At 36.8% G+C, this 24,652-nt stretch overlaps 1 protein-coding gene across 3 annotated transcripts; it reads left to right on the top strand.

The window, feature by feature from the left end:
- Nucleotides 1-842: 842 nt before the first annotated feature.
- Nucleotides 843-24,652, top strand: LOC103989414 (protein CHROMATIN REMODELING 4). Of its 3 annotated transcripts, XM_009408245.3 has the most exons (13): nucleotides 843-1,108; nucleotides 1,217-1,395; nucleotides 2,182-2,441; nucleotides 4,038-4,139; nucleotides 4,236-4,619; nucleotides 4,749-4,967; nucleotides 7,903-8,010; nucleotides 8,184-10,919; nucleotides 14,404-14,561; nucleotides 20,531-20,645; nucleotides 21,315-21,382; nucleotides 21,459-22,143; nucleotides 22,271-24,652. In XM_009408245.3, exons 3-13 carry the CDS (start codon nucleotides 2,229-2,231, stop codon nucleotides 24,269-24,271), a joined length of 6,789 nt encoding a protein of 2,262 aa, XP_009406520.2. In that variant the 5' UTR covers nucleotides 843-1,108; nucleotides 1,217-1,395; nucleotides 2,182-2,228; the 3' UTR covers nucleotides 24,272-24,652. The 3 variants fall into 3 exon arrangements, with proteins under 3 accessions (XP_009406520.2, XP_065044961.1, XP_065044962.1); XM_065188889.1 differs by lacking the exon at nucleotides 4,038-4,139; XM_065188890.1 differs by lacking the exons at nucleotides 4,038-4,139; nucleotides 4,236-4,619.

Below are 24,652 nucleotides of genomic sequence, written 5' to 3'. Positions count from 1 at the left end.
TCATTTTCAGGACTTTCAAATTATCATATCAATAATTGCTCAATTAAGTTGAGAACACACTCAAATTCGGATTAATATATAGCAAATATTCCATTTTAAATAACATTGAAAATTAATTAATTAATGGTTAAATGGATTTTGGATATTAAAACAACAGCTCTAAAAAGCAACAAAATTGATATAAGTGTTAAATTAAATTATAAAGATTTCGAGTTCTGATATATGCATGCATTTTTTATTTTATGTAAATATTAAAATCACGTCGACACATAATCTCAAGTTCTTTATGCTTATATCATCTATTCAGTATTCACAAATTATCACCGTCATTTTTCCCTCAATTTTATTAAAAAATAAATCATAATTTTCATGCTCACACCTTTTGAATTATGTGTCAGTCATGCAAATTGCATTTTCTTGAATTTAAAATTATATTTTTCCCATATAAATCTAAAGCATCTTTTTGTTATAATATTAAAAGAGTACAAAAGGATGAAGATCAAATCTGTCTCATGTTGTTATAAGCATCTTCTAACATTCCCTTTCATCTCTCTCAACCTATGAACCGGCAAAAACAAAAGAAATAATATATAAAAAGGAAAGAATAAAACAAGAAACATCAAAGAGGGTGAAAAGAACGAGATTCAACTCTCAAGAAGCACCATCTCATTCAAATTTACTACCCAAGAATATATATATATATATATATATATATATATATGTATATATATATATATATGTATATACGTATATGCGTACGTATATGAAGAAACAGAGGGATTGAATAGAGAAACACAGACACGAAGCCTCCATATATAAATAGATGGATAAAAGAGGGAGAGAAAGAGGAAAAGAGAAAACACGCGAAGCCACCATTTTGGTCTCCGTTCTCGTCCACGGAGGCGGCGACTTCCGCCGTGCGGCGCCTGGCCGGCTATACCGCCGGTACCGGCGGTGACGCGCTGCGATCGACGCTTCCCTCCCTCTCTAGCGCGGGTCCGTGCACGTGTCCGAAGCTGATTGGTCCCTGGTGGGCTGACGCACGGTCGCGGCCGTAGATAGAGGGGGGGGACGATATGATGTTCCTCCAGAGTCCTCGAGAGTCGGTGTGAGCATCTTTTTCCTCTTTCAGATTCCCGTACAATATAAGCCCCGAGCCTTTGGGTTTCCTCTCTTTTTCCTTCTTGTCACGGTCCTCGCTTGCGACCATCGCCAGCGAAGAGGAGCGAAGCACGGGTTGGGGGAGGAATTAGGGGAGAGATCTCGATCGGGAGGCGGCGCCTGTCGGCCAGACCTGGCGGCTGGGATCGGTTTCGGTCGCTGTTCCACCAGCTCACGGCCGATTTGTGGTTAATGGTTGGGGTGTTGGTCACACGCTTTTGTCGCTGACCGCAGGTGGCTCTCCGATCTCCTCATTTTGTTCATTCGTTTTCATTTATTCTCTCCGACCCAGTGCTCTTGATCATTCTTATCCCACCGCTAGAGATTTGTTTGCCGGTGAATGGTTCGTTCTTGGGCTTGGATACTTTTTCCATTTTGGGAAAAAGTTCCCGTTTTAACTTCTTGGTTCTTCCATCGTTGAACCTCCTCTGGGTTTTGCGGCACTCATCTTGGATGTGTGAAGAAACCGCCCCAGTCTGCTGCGTTTGTTACCATTTCTGGAAATCTGTTTTGCAAAAAGATGGGATTTTCGGCCAAGTATAGATGTTTGCGGGCACTGATAAAAGAAGTAGCAGGCGATTAAAGTGAAAATGTGGACATCCAGGAGAACTAAGAAAGATTAGACTCTTTGGAGGGTTAACTTCTTGTTGCATGGTACCATGAGATATCTTGGAAAGTTCCCCATGAGCAGTTATAGTTGTTTCCAAAAACATTGAGCTGCTTCCATATGCCTTTCATTTTCTTTTGGAAGGGATCATATTCTTTTTGCACATGTGACTGTGAAAGTTTTAGTTGCTGATAGGAAGATCTTGATCCTGTTTTACTATTGTGTTATCGCTTTTGTTGCTTGAGTTGAATGCTGATAGAATCCCGGCACACATTTATGTACAAACTTGAATACATATCCCTATATATTTAGATCTTCTTGCTTTTCTATTTCACAGTCTTTGTGATTTGTGTGTTGTGCCATGAATTATTGTTGATGCTGAGCTGATCAAGCAACTAGTTGCCTGTTGTCAGGTGTCTTTACATGGGACTTTGATGCATGACAACGATAGGCGCCGATTATGAGGGAAGAAAGCTCTTCGCGTGATAACATGATAGATAGGAATTGGCTCTTGAAGCGCAAGAGGAAAAGGATAACGTCTGGGCTGGGTCTTTCAAATGGAAAGGAGAGTACTTCCCGATCTTCAGAATCCCTGTTGAACAATGCCGCTAAGAGGAAGAAAGGTGACATTCACGTTTCTAGACTTGCTCGTAAGATCAAAGGACAGGATGGGGTAAGATATCTCTATTTGCTAAATATTTATTTTGTTCTGGCACTTATTTATGCACAGTCAGTAATTACCTGCTTATTCTGCTTTATTAATTGTATGTCTTGGTCTTGTAGATAGATATTATGCTGCTATTAAATCGCTGCCTGAGCTTTTTTCTGAAACAGTAGATTTCTTAATCTTTTCTTTAATGAAGTGTATCAGGACATGTAAAGTAGTTATTGTCTGAGTGTTGAATGGAACAATATGTAAGCGATTCATATTATGCATGAGTTTAATGTAACTATAAAAATCAATCTCAGATTCGTTCAGAAAGGATTTGACTAACGTACATGAAATATATAGTTACTGAGAATGCTTTTTTAGGCATGACATTTTATATTTTTTAGTGAGTGTTCATAGTTTTATTGTGATTTCCCTTAGAACTAAACAAGATTTTTTCTCTCCTTTTTTTAGCTTTATCTTGCTGGAGACGCATGACATTTTCTCACCATCTGACATGTGTTTGTAGCATATTGTTTAATTATAAGTAGAATTAGATGTGCTACGGTTCTGGATCTACTAACAAATATTGTTAATCTATATTAAACAAGGTGGCCTAGCGGACAAGCCGTACCGACACAGAGTGTGGGGAGGGTCAACATTATGTAGCCTCACCCGTATGAGCAAATACGCCATTTCTGTAACCCAAATCTTGGTCACATGGGTTGCGAAATAGCAACTAATGACAGCAATGCTCACCTTCTATTTGTGAGTTGATGGTATAGATGGAAGGCTTCATACATCTTTCATTGGGTTTAGAAGTTTGCCCTGTTATGGACCTGTGGCTCTGTTGACATGAGACTCCTGTGTTTCTATAACTATCATAGTTATCATTAGTGGATTTTTAATTACATACCAATATTAGAATTGGATATCTTTATGATTCTAAGGCTTCTTACTTATTTCCTATTTTTAACTTTGGCTCAACATCATGGTGCTACTCTGAGATTGCTTACCTTTTGTCATATCGCTCTTTTACTACGTGTTCCCATATCTTTTTATGTTTACTCGCCAGATTAGACACTTGGCTATGCTTCCATATGAGGTTCTCATATATTAGGCAACTTTAAAAACAAGACAGAAAATCTTAGCTGAATGGATTTTACGAGCATATGACTAATACGTCAAAATCAAATGACACTTCCATCTTACTAACACGAGAACTTCATCTGCATCGATGTCTTTAGCTTTTGAGTACCAGCTTACATTAGGTGACACTTCCATTTTACTAAAAGAAGAACTTGTCTGAATGGATGTCATGAAGTTTTTGAGTACCAGCTTTTAGCCAAACTGATTATTCCATCTTACAAAATCATTATTGAATGGGAAACCATCATAACAAGCAGCACATCTCTTTTGAGGAGTATTGACGGCTGATACAAAGATACAAAACCTATTCAGACACTAAATAGAGTAGACCTTAAAGTATCTAGCTGGTGTCTTAGTAAAATCCTAAGATACAAGTTCACATAAAAATAATTGGATTTCATTATTTTCAAACATTTTTGAGACATTCTTCTCCATCACACCATCTAATTCATTTTTCTTTTACTCTTGTAGCATTATTTTGAGTGTGTTGTATGTGATCTTGGTGGCAATTTGCTTTGTTGTGATAGCTGTCCTCGAACTTACCACCTTGAATGTCTCACTCCCCCACTTAAGGTATTTCATGTAGTTCCTTGTGATGTGATTGCTTGATCCTTGTTTGTTTAAAGAAGTACTCATTTCGATTCCTGTATTTTTTCTCCCCTTCCGAAGCGTATCCCATCTGGGAAGTGGCATTGCCGAAACTGCTCTGAGCAGAAGGCTAACATAAAAACATCAGATAATTCAGAGCCTTATTTAAGACGTGCAAGAATGAAGAGCATGTTTGGAAAGCCCACAATTTTATACAAACAACCAGTCCATGACAAGGCAACACTTCCAGTGAGAAACTCTGTTCCAAGAACTAATAATGGAAAAGCTACATTTTCTCGTAGAACTCCAAATCAGAAGTCTGATTCATCTAGACATGATAAATCAGTCAGCCCAAAATCAAGCCACTTGTGTGAAGGTGGGCCCCAAGATGGCATTTTAGCAGCAACAGATAATAAAACTAAGAAGTCAGATTCATCATTTCGACGGAAAACAAGCTCTCATGAGGTAGCACATTTTCTTGTTAAAACTCTGAAATAATATCATAGTGAAGGTTTTTCTGAAGAAAAGTCTGATGTGTATAAGAGGGACATGCAAAAAGAAAAACTTATCGTTCCATTTGTTCTCTCCACTCAGAAATCCAGGAAAAAGAAGCAAAAGCCTAGTATGATAGATAAGAAGAAGAAACCTATAGCCAAAAAAGGAAAGGATGCTTCAACAGCTGTCAGTAATGAGCCATCTATGGAAACATGTCTTAGTACTGGTGGGTCACTTCAAAACTGCAAGTCTCTTGATCAGCAGAACTCTGCATCTAAGGAAGAAGCCAGCAGTTCTGCCGGTGAAGAGCAGTATGAGGTATTTTTTATGTTTCTATGTTTATGATGGATAACCAATAGCATTTTTAAAAAGTTTGGTAACTGATCCTTTTTATTTAAAGTTCAACTACCTCTTGCATGGATATTTCTATATCTAGGCTATCTGCAAATGTATTTACATATATGTAATGTTTTCCTGCATTGGAAATTGACCTTTTATTGAGGATGATTGTGTTTTCAATTTCCTGCATTTCAATGCAGGTATATCTGTAACATTATCCTGCATTTGAAATTTACCATGTGTAGGATGATCATGGTTTGCAATACCGTACCGTACCGCTCAGTACGGACGGTATGTACTGGCCCGATAAAGGATCGATATGGGCAGTGCATTGGTATACTTTAGTGTACTATGTGTCGGTACGCTTGGTACAATTTGGTACGTATCGTTTCGATAGCTGATCGGTACACTGGTATGGTATAGTATTCAGAACCTTGAGAATGATCATATTTTTTATGTTATGAATCTTGAATGCAAATCAATAAACCTTGCATTTGAAATTGATAAATATGAGGTATATCTGAGATCACATGAATAGATTATGCTCTTGATATTGATGGTATGTTGATTTTTTTTGTAGGGTATTCAGGATGATTTTACATTTTTTATCACTAGGGTAATGTTGTTAGGATCACATACCGAAAGATATTTCTATTCAACCTCGTTCAAATTCTAAAATTTATTATTGGAAAGGTAAACTGTTCCTAAGTGGTTCCATATTTTATTTTTTATTGGTTATATCAAATGATGCTTAAACTGCAACCATTATTACCTCCCCCCTCCTTCCTCCTATATTTCTGTTAGCTGGATGTTGTGTCTCCTTATAAATTTGAAGCCATCACAAGAATTTAGAGATAGTAATCTTGTTCATCCAGCTACTCTCTCTCTCTCTCTCTCTCTCTCTCTCTCTCTCTCTCTCTCCCCCTCTCTCTCTCGTGGGCACATTGTCATGGACCATGGACATACCTTGAAAATCTGGTGTCCACCTTTTGTTACAACTTTTTAAGTGGCTATCTTCATATTAAAAATGTTTAATAAATTGTATGATAAGATATAAAGAATAGCTTTCCAAAACAAAAGTCAATTGTGGTTTCTACAATACCACATATTACAAATTGTACATTTTGTACTAAACCATATAGTATTATGTACTAACTACTAAGTACCCTAGAATGTATCTTCTTAAAGATTTGTGATTGGATCTTTTAAAATAGAAGAACTGTCACTATTTTGAACTTCAAGATTCTGACATTCCACCAGCGACCAGAATAATTTAACCATATTTGCAGACTATACATTGAAGTTATAATTTCTAACTATTAGTCAAGGACTTGATATGATAACCAGCGCCTGAAGTCCCTCTGTCCTTTGCATTCTTTTTTTTTAGTAGTTATTACTTTCTCTTGCCATGACAGACTAGTACCTCTTCGGTGATAAGATGCTTCTTTAGATTTACACAACAAGATCACCTGCATAGGTTTATCCTTGTTTGGTTTTTTGGATAGTTTGAACAAATTAAGCTGGGGTCTGCATTGATAATGGTATAAGTTGGACTTGGTTTATATCTATTGTTAGTATTGTAAGGGCTATGAAAGTACTAATTTGACATAATTAGCAATCAACCATCCACAAGTACCATCGAGTGCAGTTGACTTTCACATTTAAGGACAATCACCGAAGAGGTGTCAAAGTAGATGATCTGTTAGACTTCTATATTTTAAGCCTCGGAGGAGGAGACAATCCACTAGTTGTTGTATGATCTGGTAGTCTATAGTGCAAGCCTCAAAGGGAACACACTAATCACTGTAGTAACGATGCACACAACTGATTTATTATTGAAGGCAGGAAAGTTGGTATCAGGATGGCCCGTTTTAATTATTTCTTCATCATTTTTTTATGCTCCCTCATTTTCTCAATTCTTGCTTATTTGTATATCCGTTCTCTTATCTCAGAAGCTGTGAATACTATGTTTGCTCTAAGGTACTCTCTTTTTTCAGTTTTAGTAGTCTTAACTCTTACATTCATTTAGATTGGTATCTGTGCTTGACGTAGCCTCCTGATGAAGTGTTGAATCGATATAAAAATTACTAATATTGTGTTTTAGTTTGTGATGAATTAATCATGAAATGGGATATCAGGGCAAGGAAAAAAAATATCCATTGAATTGTCAATCAAGAAATTGAAGATGTTAGGCTGGAGCTCAATATTCATATAATGAAGGTTCAGAATTCGAAGATTGTTTAGAAGTGACTAATGGAACAAAGATTGATTTGAGTTTTGCAAATTGGTCATGCTGTGACACTTGGAGAAGCATTGATGTTGGGAGGGTCCATTTTTTGAGGCAAAGGGTAGGCAAACCTATATGAATCTCACTTCATGAGGAAATGAAAGGGTGCAAAGGCAAGAAGAGAAAAAGACAAAGGAAAAGAGATGAAAAGGAAAGGAACAGTGACATTATACTCAGTTAAAAGAAAAGTCTTTGGGCAGAAAAGTGAAAACAAGATATGAGAAAGTCAGTATTTTCCTCTTGTTCACACCCATCTTACACAAAGAAAACCAATAGAAATATTCCTAGACAAAGCCCTTAACATTTAAATCAAATCTTTCAAAGATTTTGGAGTTCATGAATTTCCATATTGTCCACTGCTGAAGATTTTTATGAGTGTCCTACAGAAATCTCCATGATGGAGGATTGAACCTATGTTTCCACTATCCTCATAAGCTTTTAAAGATATAAGAAATTTTGAATTCTTTAGCATAGTTAGAATTTAAAGCCCAAAGCTTGGTAGGCCAATTGATATTTAAAATAGATTCACTCATTTTCTTTTTGGTACCTTATTCATTCTTACAGAAGGCTTTTGTGCTAGGTAGTCAAATATCATTTCGTGCAGTCATTGTTCTATTTAATATGCAGATATCAACTGAAAAAGCGAGTCGCTCATCACAAGAATTAGATGAACGAAGCATGCAAGCACATAAGATAACAAAACATCATGGGAATCATTGGGATGGAGTTCAACAGGTACTATGTATCCTTCATGATTGTGGACAACAATAACAATTGCTAAAATTTTTCCGACATTCAGGTTGTCCTTAGGTTTGATTACGAAGGATTATAATTTTTAAGCTTCTTTAATTCCTTATTTAGTAAAATCTTGATTTTGTTGTTTCAATTTCCATTCTTCTCCTTGATAGGTTGATCGCATTCTGGGTTGTCGTCTCCAAGCTAGCACCAAGATGTCTAGCCAAACAATAAGGTCTCCTACTTCTTCGGAACTTGCTGATTGTGAGAACAATCCAGGGAGCCCAGCTAGTAGACAACCGCCTTATGGTTTGAATGGTCCCAGAAACAATGACAAGTTGCTGATAGAGTGTCAAAATCAATGTGAAGTTGAAATAAAGGACACAAAACGTGTTCTAAATGAGGCTTATAATGACAAATCATGTGAATTTAAAGGATCTTTGAATAATATTCCAACAAGTGAATGTTTGCAGGATGAGCACATCACAAAGGAAAATTTTGTGGTTCTGAAGGATTCTCCATTAGATAAAGCAAATATTGCTCTAGAAGTTTGTATGGAAAATTCAAAAGATTCAGATCTTATCAGTGCACACAAGCAGAGTAATTCATATACAGAGACTGGACCTTCTCAATTAGCTGTTTCCTGTGTTTCAAATGGCGATGATGGATCGGTTCTTGACACACAGCCAAGCAATAATGATAAAAGTAGAATCACTGTAGAAATGGTGCAGGACTCAGGAAATGAGAACAATGATGACATTATCTATGAATTTCTTGTTAAATGGGTGGGGCAATCAAACACTCATAATACCTGGGTTCTTGAATCCCAATTGAAAATTTTGGCCAAAAGAAAATTGGAGAATTATAAAGCTAAATATGGGACTGCTATCATTAATATTTGTGAGGAACAGTGGAAGATACCACAGCGTGTTATTTCCCTTCGAACTTGTAAGGATGGTATAAATGAAGCTTTGGTTAAATGGTGTGGCCTTCCATATGATGAATGCACTTGGGAAAGATTAGATGAACCTGTAATGAAGGAATCAGCCCATCGGGTAGATGAACTGAAACGGTTAGAATCCCAGACTTTTGAGAAGGATATTAATGATGATTCTCGGCAAAGAAAAGGTGACTGCCAAGATCTTCTTCCTCTTGTTGAGCAGCCAAATGTGCTAAAAGGCGGATTGCTTTTTCCACATCAGCTAGAAGCTCTTAATTGGCTACGCAAATGCTGGTTTAAGAATAAAAATGTGATTCTTGCTGATGAGATGGGGCTTGGAAAAACCATATCTGCATGTGCTTTTATCTCATCTTTGTACTTTGAGTTTAAGGCTAAACTACCCAGTTTGATATTAGTACCTCTTTCCACTATGCCTAACTGGTTGGCTGAGTTTGCACTGTGGGCCCCACATTTGAATGTTGTGGAGTATCATGGCTGTGCAAAGGCGAGATCCATAATACGTCAATATGAATGGCATGCCAATAATCCTAAAAAATCACATAAGCTATCCAAGTCATACAAGTTCAATGTTTTGTTGACTACTTATGAGATGGTACTTGCTGATTTCTCTTATCTACGTGGAGTCCCTTGGGAAGTTCTTATAGTTGATGAGGGGCATCGTTTGAAAAACTCAAGTAGTAAACTTTTTGGTTTGCTTAATACATTTTCTTTTCGACACCGTGTGTTATTGACTGGAACTCCTTTGCAGAATAACATAGGCGAGTTGTATAACTTACTCAACTTTTTGCAACCCGTTGCATTCCCCTCTTTAGCAGCATTTGAAGAGAAGTTTGATGATCTTACAACAGCAGAAAAGGTGGAGGAGTTGAAAAAACTTGTTGCACCACATATGCTTCGAAGGCTCAAGAAAGATGCTATGCAAAATATTCCTCCTAAGACTGAGCGGTTAATTCCTGTTGAATTGACTTCCATCCAGGCTGAATATTATCGCGCAATGTTGACAAAAAATTATCAGATATTGCGGAACATAGGAAAAGGTGGCGCACAGCAATCATTGCTAAATATAGTGATGCAACTCCGGAAGGTATGTAATCATCCATATCTTATTCCAGGAACTGAACCTGAATCTGGTTCCATGGAGTTCCTTCATGAAATGCGGATAAAGGCATCAGCAAAGCTGACTTTATTGCATTTCATGCTCAAGATTTTACATAAGGAAGGACACAGAGTCCTTATATTTTCTCAGATGTCTAAGTTGCTTGATATTCTTGAGGATTACCTAACTATAGAGTTTGGCCCTAAAACATATGAAAGGGTGGATGGTTCAGTACCTGTGGCAGACCGTCAAGCAGCTATTGCTCGTTTCAATCAAGATAAAACACGATTTGTGTTCTTGTTGTCCACACGTTCTTGTGGCCTTGGGATCAATCTGGCGACTGCTGACACTGTTATCATATATGATTCAGATTTCAATCCACATGCAGATATACAAGCTATGAATAGAGCACACAGAATAGGGCAATCAAAGAGACTTCTGGTTTACAGGCTTGTAGTACGTGCTAGTGTTGAGGAGCGCATCTTACATCTTGCTAAAAAGAAATTGATGCTAGATCAACTATTTGTGAATAAGTCAGAATCTCAGAAGGAAGTGGAGGACATTCTTCGATGGGGAGCCGGAGAGCTTTTCAGTGATTCTGATGCTGTGAATGGGCAAGATGCAAAAGAAGCCCCTACCAGCAAACTTGATGCTGTTCCTGATAATGAGCATAAACATAGGAGGAGGACTGGAGGTTTGGGGGATGTGTACAAAGATAAATGTACCGAGGGTTGTACAAAGATTGTTTGGGATGAAGGTGCTATTCTAAAACTTCTTGATCGTTCTGATCTACAATCAGTTTCTGAAAGCACTGATGTGGATCTTGAAAACAATATGCTTGGCTCAGTGAAGGTAAGTCTAACTTTCTGGGTGACACTGTTTTGTCTTTGGAATGTTTGTGTGCTATATGTGTTTCTCTCTGTAGTAGTCTTCAATAGCTCTTTTGTCATTTGTTATTGCCTTTTCACCATGAAAGCTGTCTGTTTCTAAGTAAATATTACCCTCATCTGTGCTTAGTACCATAGACAATTGGTCCTTGAACGGACTGGTATATATCCATCAGCATGGGCCCCAACCAATGACAAGCTAATCATATGACCAAGGCTTTGTTGGTCTACTCTTGGGACAGCATGTTACCACATACAACAGACTGATACAGAACACTCAATATTGGGTGGTATGCCTAGATATGGAAATCCATGATCAGAAGCAAATTTGATACTAAACTTTTGGTTTCTCTATTGCATAAGAAGGTTCATACTGATTAGTAATTACCGATCTAACAAAGGACTGACATCAGACCATATGATCCATCAAGAATTGATGTTATTTTTATTTACTGTTTATTTTCTCTGGTAGTTGACTGTCTGTGTCCGTATACCTTCCTGTACATCAGTACCATACCAGTCTAGTAGATTATTGAAACTGGTGTCGGTCTGAGATTTAAACCCTCATCTGATGCTACTCTAGAGTATCTTCTTAGATATCTGTTCTGAAGGCAGTGCCTCACCACCTTTTGAAACTTCTGATATGTACTTGGGTTTGTGTATGTGAATTTTTTGAGATATCCATCGGTGTATGTTTGTGATATGGTCTGGGGTTGGTATATGTGTATGTTTTGAGATATCTGTAGGTGTATATTTATGGTTATTTATACATGGAAAAATACAGATACTATGTCCAAATGTGTACAATATGTTGTGATTCAAACAAGGTGGAAAAGGCAGGTTTCCACATAAAACTTCTGCTAATTCATTTGCTCTTGTTTGTTTTGCTGTGGACTGCATTAATAAATAAGAAATGTTTCATGAACTCTTTCTTTTTGGTTATTGCTTTTTTCCTTCTCATTATTTTGTTCTCCCTCTGCATTGGTAAATAAGAAAATTTGAATACTCTTTGCATTTGATTTGTTACAATTACTTTCTGATGCATGTTAGTAGGAAGAGCTTCCAGTAACAAGCAAAATTAAATTTTCTCACTTCAATTTTTTATTTTAAACACTGAATTTTTTAAAATTTATAGGGGGATTAATTTAACCCTTTTGAATTATGACTTTTTAGATATGAACTATTTTCTGGTTTCCAACTCGGTAAAAGATCAAATAATGGCAAGTAACCTTGTAGAAGATATTGCTGCACCCAAGTTGCTAATTGTTCAATTGCACATCATACAATCAAAAGCTCAAGTAGTGGTCGTTAGGTTGCTGAGAAGTGTGATGTTTGATTGCTGAGCATACTTGTCCTGGAGTTTAGCATCATAAATTTGCACCAAGCCACTTACCATCACCTTGTTTATCTGTTTTGATGCATGAGTCTTCTTGCAAACGTTATGTTACTCGGAGGCAACAAATTTTGGCACGTGCTTGACATATGTATGCAAGTATTGTGAATTAACCTTTGTTTTATAGTTTCAACTTTCAAGTATAGTTCAAAATCTTGAACTTGTGTCCAAGGTTTGCTGTTTCCGGTACTGGATCCGTTTCAATGATTTGTCGAGTGAGTGTACTGACACACGGTACATCAGTATGTAATGGTGTTTCGCAGAGGAAGAAAAAGAGGGAGAAGAGGAAGGGGTGGTGGAAGAATAGAGGAGGAAAAGGAGTAAGGAGGAAGGAAGAAGGAAGAAGAGGAAGTGGTGGAGGAGGAAGAAGAAGTGGTGGAGGAGAAGGAAGAAGGAAGAAGAGGAGGGGAAGAAGAGGTGGGAGCGTACTTGGGAAGATGAAGGAACAATGACAATGGCGAAGTAGCGGCAGGGGCAGGGGCAGTGGTGACGGCAGCAGCGTCCTACATGGGAAGAGGGCTCATGTTCGTGAGCCCTAATTTTTTTTCATTTTTAATGCCAAGTTAGATGGACCCCACCACTTCTTTTTTTCTATTTTCTATTATTTTAACCTGGCCACTCGAAACGACGAGGGTACATGTACTGGCCCATGTTCGGACCAGTACATACCGATAGTTTCGTATCGTTTTGGATGGTACAATAGTCCTTGCTTGTGTCCTTATTGGGTAGTGGTCAGACTGGTTTGGTATCAACTTCATACAGTAAACCAAATGTCGGCATGGATTGATACTAAACCAGCTGGATTAGCAAAGAGGCGGCGGAGGTGGAGGCAAGAGAGAGAGAGAGATGAGGAGGTGTAGGCAAAAGAGGAGGCACAGAGAGAGAGAGAGAGAGAGAGAGAGAGAGAGAGAGAGATAAGTGTGGAGGAGAAAGAGACAGAGGGGTAGATAGGTGGTAGGTAAGTTAAATGGAAAAACAAAAAACATCGTCTATTTGAGTATCGGATGGTAGGTTTTGCTGCTCACTGTGGTTCGGCACCAATAAACTCACTCATCGATAAGTCCAAAACAATAAGCTTAAGCACTATTCTGAATCAGATGAGACAAAATCACTTGGTCCATGTACCAGTTGGTCAATTAACTGAAAAATACCCATTCATATTAAATGGTATGATTGAAATTTAAATCCATGGATCTACGACTGTCTCGTAAAAAGATTGTAATAATGTTGGATTATAGATCCATTGCTGGAAGGAAATTGAGGATCTTTTTACATGGTTCTTGTTTTCTTAATTTATTATCCAACTTTGTTGTTTTTTTCTTAGCATTCATCTTATCTTCAATTTCCTTTTATCATTGGAGGATCTTGATTTTTGACAAATAGAATAAGACACCCTTAAAGAAGGGAACTTCTCATGCTTTTATCATGGTGCTTTTTGATGCCCCTTCAGATCTGTCAAAACAATGGTGTTAAACCTTATTGTGTTTCTTTAGAGTTCCAAGTGCATAATATTCTGGGCCTACTTTTAGAAGAAACTCCATTGATTTTCTTGCTGGAGGAGCAATTTAGTACGCATTATATATTATTTTGAGAGGAAAGAAAATTGAACTATGCTTACTTTGAAACAACCTGATTCTGTTGGTATGATTTTAGTATGCCTTAAAATATGTAAAGAGAAAATTTAGCAACTAATTAGGAAAATTAGTTTTTTTGAAGTTCAATTTATAAGCTTTGAAAGGAGTAATGTTGGCTTCAATGAGTTTGGTTTTTTTTCTTTCACATTAATATACTTCTTGGTTTGACTTTGATATACATCATTTGTGATTTCACTTGAGGACACCTTGTCTTTCTGTATGTACACTTTTCTATAACTAACTTATAGACCAACTACTTTGTTCTTTACTTGGCATCATAATCTGTAAAAATATTTTCTTTTAATTCCTTTGGCCTTAATGTATGGTACCCCCTTTTGAGAATCTTATATGTTAATTTAGTGCTATTATGTTCTAATGCTATTTCCGTGTGATAAAGTATTGGCTACTATCTGCTTTATCAGTCGGTGGATTGGAATGATGATACAAATGAAGAACCAGATGGGTCACAATTGCTACCTGGTGTAGCTGTTGATGGTTGTGAGAAAATATCTGAAGCAAAGGAAGATACTGCAGTTGGTGGCTCTGAGGAAAATGAATGGGATAGGCTTTTACGTGTTAGGTCAGTATACTGTAAATAATATACCTTTTTTAATTCTGAGCATTTTCCTGGCTATTGTATAGTGATTTTGATATGATTTTAGCCATGTTGTCAAGAAACAATAGATATGTACCTGGGAGTTTGACAGGATGAATTTTCTATGTATAAGATAAGAGATACATCTTCTTTTTGATCCAACCTTCACCATTCTAAAAATTTTTTGGGGCAATATTTTACAAAGATGATAAAATTGTGATATACTAAATGACAATGCTAATTTTACAAAAAAGTAGTCTCATTTTTGTGTCAATTGTCTCTTCTGCTCTTGGTTGCAGATGTGAAATGATGTTCGCAGGTATAAATTGGATAATGGAAACATTGCATTTAGATCTTTATAATACCAAAGATGCAGAAATTTCATTATTTGAATTTGGTGCCTCTGTAATATTGGCATTTTACTTTAGAAATGTATTCAAAAGCTATTAATATGGTTGTGATGGTCAATATTTATCTGGAATATGCTTAGCATCCTTTTTGTGTAATTGCTTGCTAGTCTTGGTCCAAGGTTTCTCTTACGGACCCTTATGGTTTTCACCAGAAAAACAGCTTCTCATATACCTGGAACATCTCTAGGTCTTGTGGGATGCAGACAGGTTATGTGGCAAGCTTGGCAGTACTTGAGTTCTCCAATTCTGGGACACTGATAAGTTAGCTACTTAATCTGATTGTTCTGAAGTTTCCTTAAAAAATTTACCATGTCAATGTTTCTTGTTTTGTCAATGATAATGGTCTCAATGCATGTGCACTGTCAATTCACTTACCAAAACCCCTTCATGATTGCTTGAGGGCAAATGGTAGTGCAAATGACATTTGGTTTAGGCTTAATATGAAGACCTGTGAATTCAGAAATATTTAGTTTAAGAAAATTATGACATCTATATTTTTAATCAATTTGATTAACTGATAGGATATGCCTCTTCTAACAAGAGTTTTTCTATATTGGAGGAAAACAAGACTCCAAACTACCAACCGAGAAAATGAAAGTAAATTAAATTTAATCTATATAAGCAATGAAAGGGATAATATTTGGACTCCTATTTAAGAGGCTAGCCCTACATGACTCTGTATCTTGTGACCTTGTAAAATTCTTGAAAAGGAGACTTCTAAAATTTCCTAGTAGCTAGGTAACTTTTCTCACCTTAGAAAACAACAATTTAACCTGTAATAGGACTGAAAACAAAAAATAGTGGCAAAAAATCCATTTGAAAACTGTTGCAAAATGAAAAAAAAAATCTATTAGACACCACTAGGATTATATGAGGCGGCTTAATCAGCTCTCTCCTTTTAACTTGAACTAGGAATACTTCGGAAAGATGTTTTTTTCTTCACTCTTACTGATATAGGACGAGTAACAAGGAATCTTTTCTTGATAATAGAGGAACCAGAAAGAGAGGAATAGAAAGATAGTAATCGAAAATGATTGGAAAATAAAGGGATAAGAACTGGAAGATAACTGGAAAAAAAAAGAAAACTATTGGACTCGCTTTAGCTTAAGAAGCGAACTCCGAAGATGAAAGCCTCGCATCTCTACAAGTCTCGTATATGGACAATGGAATCTATCCATCAAAAAAGTAACTTGTGGCCTTGCACCACTAACACACAAGGTGAGAAAAGAACTCAATTCATTTATCTATTTCTCATTGATGTATTACGATGTTCAAGCATCTTTTCATAGTCTCAAGTACAAGAATAAAAAAATTACAATCACATCAAATCAAATATATGATCTTCGTTCCTTTGAAGAAAATAATATTCTTGACTTGATTTGAAAAATAATCTTTCTTTTCTTGATAATATTATTGATTGATAAACTTCTATCTTTGAGTAGATGAATCCTTGAGATCTTCAATCAAGATTTGCAATCTTCAATCAAAAAAGAAATTGATTTCTTTCACTCTTTTCTGCAGTTGTTTCCTTTTCCTTCACCTTGAGTAGATGCCATGTGACAACTTAAGACATGCAAAATATCTCCACTAATAAAATTTATTCAGATAACATATATACTAAATTACTCTTGCATCGTATGCTTCTGCATACAAACTTGTTGCGAGTTCATATAATTGAGATATGGATCAACCTTGATGATAGAATATTTTGTCTAAACCAAAAGTTTTGATACCAATATGCTGTAGGACGAGTAACTACGAATTTTTTTCTTAATAATAGAGGAACTAGAAAGAGAGTAATAGAAAGATAGTAACTGAAAAATAATAGGAAAATAAAGGGATAATAACTATAAGATAATAGAAAGAAAAAAAGATAACTATCAAACTCACTCTAGCTTAAGGAGCGAACTCTCAGGATGAAGGCCTTGCGCCTTTACATGTCTCACACGTGGATGATGGAATCATTCCATCGAAAAAGTAACTTGTGGCCTCGCATCACTAGGACATAAGGTGGGAAAAGAACTCAATTTATTGAATCCATTTCTCATTGATGTATTGCAATGGCCTGGCTTCTTTTTATATGCTCACATGAAATTAGAGAAATAAGTAAACTTACAATTACATGAAATCAAATATATGATCTGTTCCTTCCTTTCAAGAAGATAATATTCTTGACTTGATTTGAAGGATAATCTTCCTTTTGTTGATAATATTATTGATTGATAGACTTCCATCTTTGTAAAGTTGAATCTTTAAGATCTTCAATCAAGATTTGCAATTTTCAATCAATAATGAACTTGATTTCTTCCACTCTTTTCTGTAGTGTTTTATTTTTGCCTTGAGTAGATGTTGTCATTTGTCAACTTATGACATATGCACAATATCTCTAAACTAATAAAATTTATTCAGTTAACACAAACTAAATTGCTCTTACATCACTAACTCTAAGTAGGCCTGTATGAACTTTTCCTTCTAGAACCAAACAGGCCTTTTGTTCTTTTCCCACCCGATGTAGGTGTCTCCTAAGAGCAGGACTGGGGCCCAACATGTTTGGCAATTGTTGAGCTGGGCCACTACAAGCTCTTTGTTGCTGGAATATGATATTGGGCTCCTGGGCCATTTAAGTCTTACCAGAAAGCTGTACCATGCTGGTCTGGCTCTTCTTTTGGCCTCTTTGGTGGCCCAAAGATCTGATCTAGGGTCAAACAGGTTCTGACTATGCCCCATGCTGATGGGAGAGGTTCCAAAGTTTACAATGAGCATCAAATCAGTAGTAAGAAACTGGTAGCGAGCTTGATATTTGAATGCTTGCTTTCGTGCATTGTAACATTTAAATTTAAACATGATAGAAATTTGCTTTGTGGTGATTGATTGTTGTTGACCCTTCTTCAACCAGCAGTCTGTGTTGTACTTTGGAAGCCTCATAAGTTTTTTAGAATTTCAGGGCACAGTCATGGACATTTTGGTTTTCAACTATTATATTTTTTATAAAGTTAAATGTATAGATGCTATAGATTGTGTTCACATAAAACTGAGTATGTATTTCATCAACCATGCATGCTTTAGAAATTCTATTGAACTATAAAATATACTGTGAACTGTAAAATATTCTGTAAAATCTGGAGTGTCATCCTTCCCTTGAGAGCCGAACAACATAGAACGCCAGGATTAGAAATTCAGGCATAATTAGTTAAGGTTGTAATTTCGGGTAAGAAATAACTTTCTCAGTTTGCATTGCTCTTTGTGGTTGACACACAATGATGACTAGTAGACAAATTGAGGAAGATGAGAGTGCATTTTGATTTAAGTCTGAGGCTGTAGGCTATGATAATTGGCAAATAATTTATGCTAGTACTGCCAAGAGAAGCTCACATGTTTTTAGAAAAACACAGTATGTTATATAAGCTCAAAGTCTGTTTGCCCGTTACTAAGGTTCAACTGACCTAGTTATTCAAAAACGAAGGTCGTAGTTAAGGGCTTCAATTAAAATATGAATCAGACCCTTAAGCTTGTCGAACCCCATGTCAAGGCTTTAAACACTGATGCCAATTCCCATGCTAGAATTTTACTGGACAAGCATGCAGCAATAGGTACATTTTGATATGCCTTAATACATCAATTCACCAATTTGGAAGTACTAAAAACCTTCTTAATATGTCAATAACAATGGTGTGGTTTGTGCACTGGCACACCGTTGGATTGGTATGGTACCGTCTGGTTACTACTGTTGCCCTATTCCATATATGAAGCCGTACCATGTCTATGGTCTAATTATCCTTGGTAGAACTAGAAATTAAAACCTCTATGGCTGTAGTAGACATTTCAATTGCATTTAAATTGCTGTCATAAATGAAATTAATGCACTTCCAAAACTGCTGCTTTCCATTGTACATCTGCACTACATATTACTTGATGCAAATTTGTAAAGACCATGAATGAAAAATGTTTTTCATTTACTGCTGGGGTTTGATTCATTATTGAGGAATGAGTTCTCTTTTCATTGGTCATTAGAGTTACATCTTAATGTGAACGAAGGGAATATGTAGCTCTGGTCTGAAAGAACTTGAGAAATTGAACTGGGCTTTATTATCTCATCTTAACTGTCATAAGAATCACCTTTGAGCTTAGTGTTATTATTATTCCTGTCTCTGTCAATGGTTTTAGGAATAACTCAGCTATCTTCTTCTGTAAATTTATGCTTGGAATGTTGTTCTATGGTTAGGCATTTTATTTGATGAAGTAATATGTCTGTTTTCCTTTATAATCAGACACATGCTCTGTTCATTTTGGGATTTTTACTCTCGTTGCCCTTATACTTAAGTATCTTGGACCTTTCTGGGTTGTTGGTTCAAGTTGCTGCTAGGTACCAATCAAGAGCATTGATATACCTTTATCAGCTTTGATATTGTTAAGAAAAACAGACCGGAAAAGATTGCGCTTTTAGAGAATTATTTTGTCAGGCTGCATTCTTTAATCTATATCCAAAGGGCCAATGCAGTTTGCGTTTAATTTACAGTTAAATGAGTAAACAAATCCTAGACATTTAGCATAGGCCTATGCAAGCATTCCTTTTCCTACAAGAACAAGGGAATTTTTTCAAAATAATTTAATGAACATATTGAAGTCTTAGTTTCATTGACTTTATGAAGGATAAATAATTCTTTGACTTGTATAACCTATTTATGGGGTTGGTTTAGCCCCCTATGGAAAGTCCGAATGGACTCAAATATGGTTAATCCTTTGCAAGAATAAAAGGACTTTTCTATGAATCATTGTTGTAGCCAAGTGAACCCATGGGTTACATTTTGAGATGCCCAAGTAATCATTCTTGATCTTCACGTTTTTGGCAAAAATTTGCAGTTAACAACTTATATACGTAATAAGTTATTTGAGATGATTTACTTCTTTCATTTCCTTGAGTTGATGATTTTTAATTCCAAAACTTGGTGTGATATTTGTTACTTGAAATATGAGATGGGTGCATGTAGTGATAGTAGTTCATTTAGGGTTTTTCAAATGTCAATTTGCTGGTGAATTAAGGTATTAAATTTCATTTTGTGCTGCTATGCTGGTCAGTGGTTGACATTTGTACATGCCATGAGGATAAACCTATATGTCACCTTGCCAACACTCGCGTGCTGGGGGAACAGATTATGATAAAAAAAAAAGAGGAGGCTCAGTTGTATTGTTTTAACCCAGTTGGCAGCTGACAGACAATCTGTTGACATTTGTTTCATACAATGAAAATAAGGATAATCTGTTAACAGACAATCCGTTAATCTCATGGCCATATAATTTGTCTCTTTATTTTCAATTTGGGGTTTATCCAATCGTCACATCAAGTAACGGACACGCAGCTGTATTGCTAACACTTGTGGGATATCTGTGAAAGAAACTATTCAAATTGTGCTGCTCTATCCTGAATATTTACAATACTTATCAGCTCATTGTTAATTTGTTTTCATCATATTCAACTTGACTAGATGCTTTGACCTAGTACTCAAAATATGACAACCAGACCTTGTATCTTTATGTGGTTCATAGGTGGGAAAAATATCAGCTTGAGGAGGAAGCAGTTCTTGGTCGAGGAAAACGCTTGAGAAAAGCAGTATCTTACAAGGAAAGCTTTGCTTCAATACCAAGTGAAACTATTAGTGAGGTAATTTGTTTCATTTAAAATGTTCCATTTGGATAATTTTATGGTTGATACTTGTTTTGCTCTGGTGATGACCATTTTGAGTAGACTTCTTATTTTTTATGGTAAAACATAACCATGAAATTGAAGTATCCTGTCAATTTCCTGAAACCAGACCTGGTCATATTTTCCAAATTTCTCCCCTTTTTTCCTTGTGTTCTAGTAACAATCCAGAGAAGACTTGGTTGAGATCTTAATATTTAGTATCAGCTCCCTGGTTTAGCTACTTCTGATAGGACAATCGACTGCATGAAGGAAAATTTTTCTACTCTTGAAGGCTGCCTATGTAACTAGTTTATTATGCATAACTTACAATATTACTTATATATTTTTATGCCATTTATTTATTATCTATTTGCTATTTTTAGTAACAATGCTGCAAGATAGAAGTGAGACATGACACCACAGCTAATGTTAGCTTTACGATAGTGTTAAAATACTTCCATCATTTCTATAGTTACTAAAACAATGAGGTCATCACTGTACACTGGAGGCTTTATTTTCCTGTTGCACACTTCCATGTGCTTTATTTTTCGTAGTTTTTAGGTTTGTGTGTCTATGTACATATATATTCAAGCTAAGAATATCTATATGACTTTCTTACTCATACTTTGTCCAAATGACAAATATCAGAGTGGTAACGAAGAGGAGGAGCCAGAACATGAATATACACATGCAGGACGTGCTTTGAAGGAGAAGTTGTAAGTTTCAAGTCTACTATGCATTTGTTTCTAGCCAGTTTAATATGAAAACATGGTTAATAATTTCCCCAAACAGTGCTAGGCTCCGTGCCCGACAAAAGGAACGTATTGCCCAGAGGCAGACTGCTGATTTTTCTCATTCAACAGACAGAACTGAATTGCTGACTCAGTCAATGGTTCAATCTGTCCATGAAGCCGAAGGCTTAGAAAAGAAGATCCAAGATGACAATAATGAGCAGGTTGTTACCATCGACCAGGAGGATGATACATCAACCCAACCATTAGATGATAAAAGAACTGAATCTCCTGCAAGATTGGGAAAGTTCTCAAAGCATGGATATAAAAGATTTCATAGTGATCATTTGGATCTTTCTGTTAGACCTCCTGGAAGTCTTTCTGCAGACTTTTTTTTGCCTAGAAATCAGTTGCAAAGCACAAACAATGCAGTTTCATTGCCTTCTAACAACCTTCTACCCGTTCTAGGACTATGTGCTCCTAATGCTAGTCAGGCTGGTTCATCATCCCGTAACTTCCGTTCCCCTCTGAGGCTATCAACATCAAGCAACGGGCAAAGACGAATAAGTAGCAGAAATGTAGAATGTCCCTTGCCTGCTGCTTCCTGTTCTAGACCTCCAAATGACATGAACATTGAGCTCAAAGAAAAATCTGCCAGCACATCTATATTGCCTGAAGCATCTGGAGACTCCTTGCATCACAAACTGAAGAATATGATACCTGATGGCTATTTTCCATTTTATCCTGTATGGTCCTTTATTTTGTTTCCAAAATTGGTGTTCTCTTGCAGACTAGTTAAATTTTATTTCTATATATTAGGATAGACAACTTATAACTACTATGAATCTAATAGGATGATGCTTTTATATGCAGCCTGCTTCTACATCTGGAAGACCCCCTCTCGACATTTTCGAAACTTCAAGTTCATCATTCACCTCATTCCAAGAGAAGCTGGGCCTTCCAAACTTAACTTTTGATGTTAATATGGCACCAAAGTTCTCAATACCACCAAAGAATTTGATGAAGCCACATTCAGATCTCTTGCCTAGCTTGTCATTAACCATGGAATACATAAATAGTTCTTTCCAGGAATTGCCAAATATGCCAGTGTTACCCAATTTCAGGCAACAGCTGAGTGATTCCCTGAAGCAAAAACAGCAGATGACAGAGTTAAAATCAAGGCTCGATATAGGTCCAATGCCAGGCACGCGTTCATCATTACCAGAAAACCATCAGAAAGTTCTTGACAACATAATGATGCGAACCCAGTCTGCAACAAATAAGTTGTTCAAGAAGAGATTAAAAGCAGATGCATGGTCAGAAGATGAACTTGATGCTCTTTGGATTGGTGTTCGTAGGCATGGAAGGGGTAATTGGGATGCCATGCTCAGGGATCCCAAATTGAGATTCTCAAAATATAGAACTATTGAAGATTTATTTTTACGATGGACAGAAGAGCAGCAAAAGATAATTGATACACCAGCATTTTCAGCACCAAAATCATCAAAGCCTCTATCTTTTCCTGAAATCTCTGATGGCATGATGACTCGGGCTCTGCTTGGAGGCCAGTTACCTGGTCTTGGGAGTGCATGGCCGAAATCATTCTCGGACCTGACGGACATTCAATTGGGCTGTGGTGATTTTAAGTCTAGCTTTTCATGCACTGATCCATTCAGTCACAATAGTAGAATTGATGAGAATTGTCCACAAGTCGCAGCATGGAAAAACGACAGACCTAGATCAGGTTTTCATGGGGGCTTTTATCCTGGAGTTAGTTTGCCCTTTGATATGCCCTGTTCGGATAACTTGGTTACGAGTCTCAGTATGAATCACCCTAGCAGTTCTGCTTTACAACAGAATGAAGATGAAAATTGTGCTATGAAGAATTTTCCCTTGCCAGGTGTTTCAGAAAAATTGCAGAATCTGTTACATGATTCCATTAGTAAAGTTCATTCTAATGAATCCAACGTGGGCATGACCCTTGATCCCCACAAGCAGCAGACCTTCCTCGACTCTTCTTCCAATAATGCTATTGCTGTTGGTAGCTCAAATACAAACAAGCTGCCTCATTGGCTTCGAGAGGCTGTCAATATCCCACCATCCAGGCCACCAGAACCTGAGTTATGCTCGACACTGCCCCCAACTGTTTCAGCAATTGCTCAATCTGTTCGTCTACTTTATGGTGAAGAGAAAACATTCCCACCATTTGCTATCCCAGACCTTCCGCCAATACAGCCACAAGATCCAAGAAAAAGTCTGAAAAGGAAAAGGAAGTTGGATAGGCTTCAGCAGCTGACCCCTGATATTGATGGATTTATAGAGAAATTTGATCACAGTTCTCCAGGCACAATTCCTCCAGTTTCACAAATAATGGAATCTGCACCTGATCTTGGGAGGTCTGACCTAAATGAAGATTTCACTTCGCAGAACCTAAATCTAAATTCACCATCCTTGTCATCATTTGCTACACAAGAAAAAAGTTCAGGCTCAGCACTGGCAGCATGTCCTGAAGTCTTGGAACAAGTAAAATCTTGTATGTCTTGTGGACCTTGTGGATTGTCAGTAACCGAGATGCCTGGCCCTAGCTGTCAAAGAACGGAAATGTCCAAGTCGAAAGATCTTGAAATATTCAAGCATGACCGTAAGGGACTAAATGAAGATTTAGAAGACAGTCATGGGAAACATAAGACAGCTAGGAATTCACTATTGGGTTGTTGGGATAAGATGCTAAGCACCGAGCAGACTAGTCAGGCAGATAATCGAGACTCGAGTAAAACTCAGTCTGATACAAGTAGGCCTAACCAGATGAATCTTAAGGAAATGTCATCTGAAGAAACTGTCTCGGATAATAATAAAAGTGAACATGAACAGTAAACATTCTGGTTCCTTGTTGGCATCCTCTTTTGCCCTCACGCTTGTGGAGCCAGATCCATTAACCTGCCATCATTGTATTAAGTCTTAGCAAGAGTGTTATCCAAGAGAAAGCAGTGAGACATCATTCGAATCTTTATACAAGAAATACAGTCTTGCCAACCTCATTGTTTCTTATATTCTTGTTTATGCTACATTTTTTTTTTCTCTCAAATATATGCTGTACAAGGGTTCTTTTGTTGCATAGTGATCATTTTTTTTTCATCTACTTCAAATATTTGGTATTAAGTAAAATTTTTTCAGTGGTGTCTTCTATATGGCACATTATTCACATTCAAGCAACTGGATTTATGAGATAAGAGGAGAAATCCATCCAATTCTTCA

Source organism: Musa acuminata, chromosome BXJ1-6, assembly GCF_036884655.1.
Source record: "Musa acuminata AAA Group cultivar baxijiao chromosome BXJ1-6, Cavendish_Baxijiao_AAA, whole genome shotgun sequence".
NCBI lineage: Eukaryota > Viridiplantae > Streptophyta > Magnoliopsida > Zingiberales > Musaceae > Musa > Musa acuminata.
The sequence above is the reverse complement of the archived record's forward strand: the minus strand, read 5'-3'. Positions and strand labels throughout refer to the sequence as shown.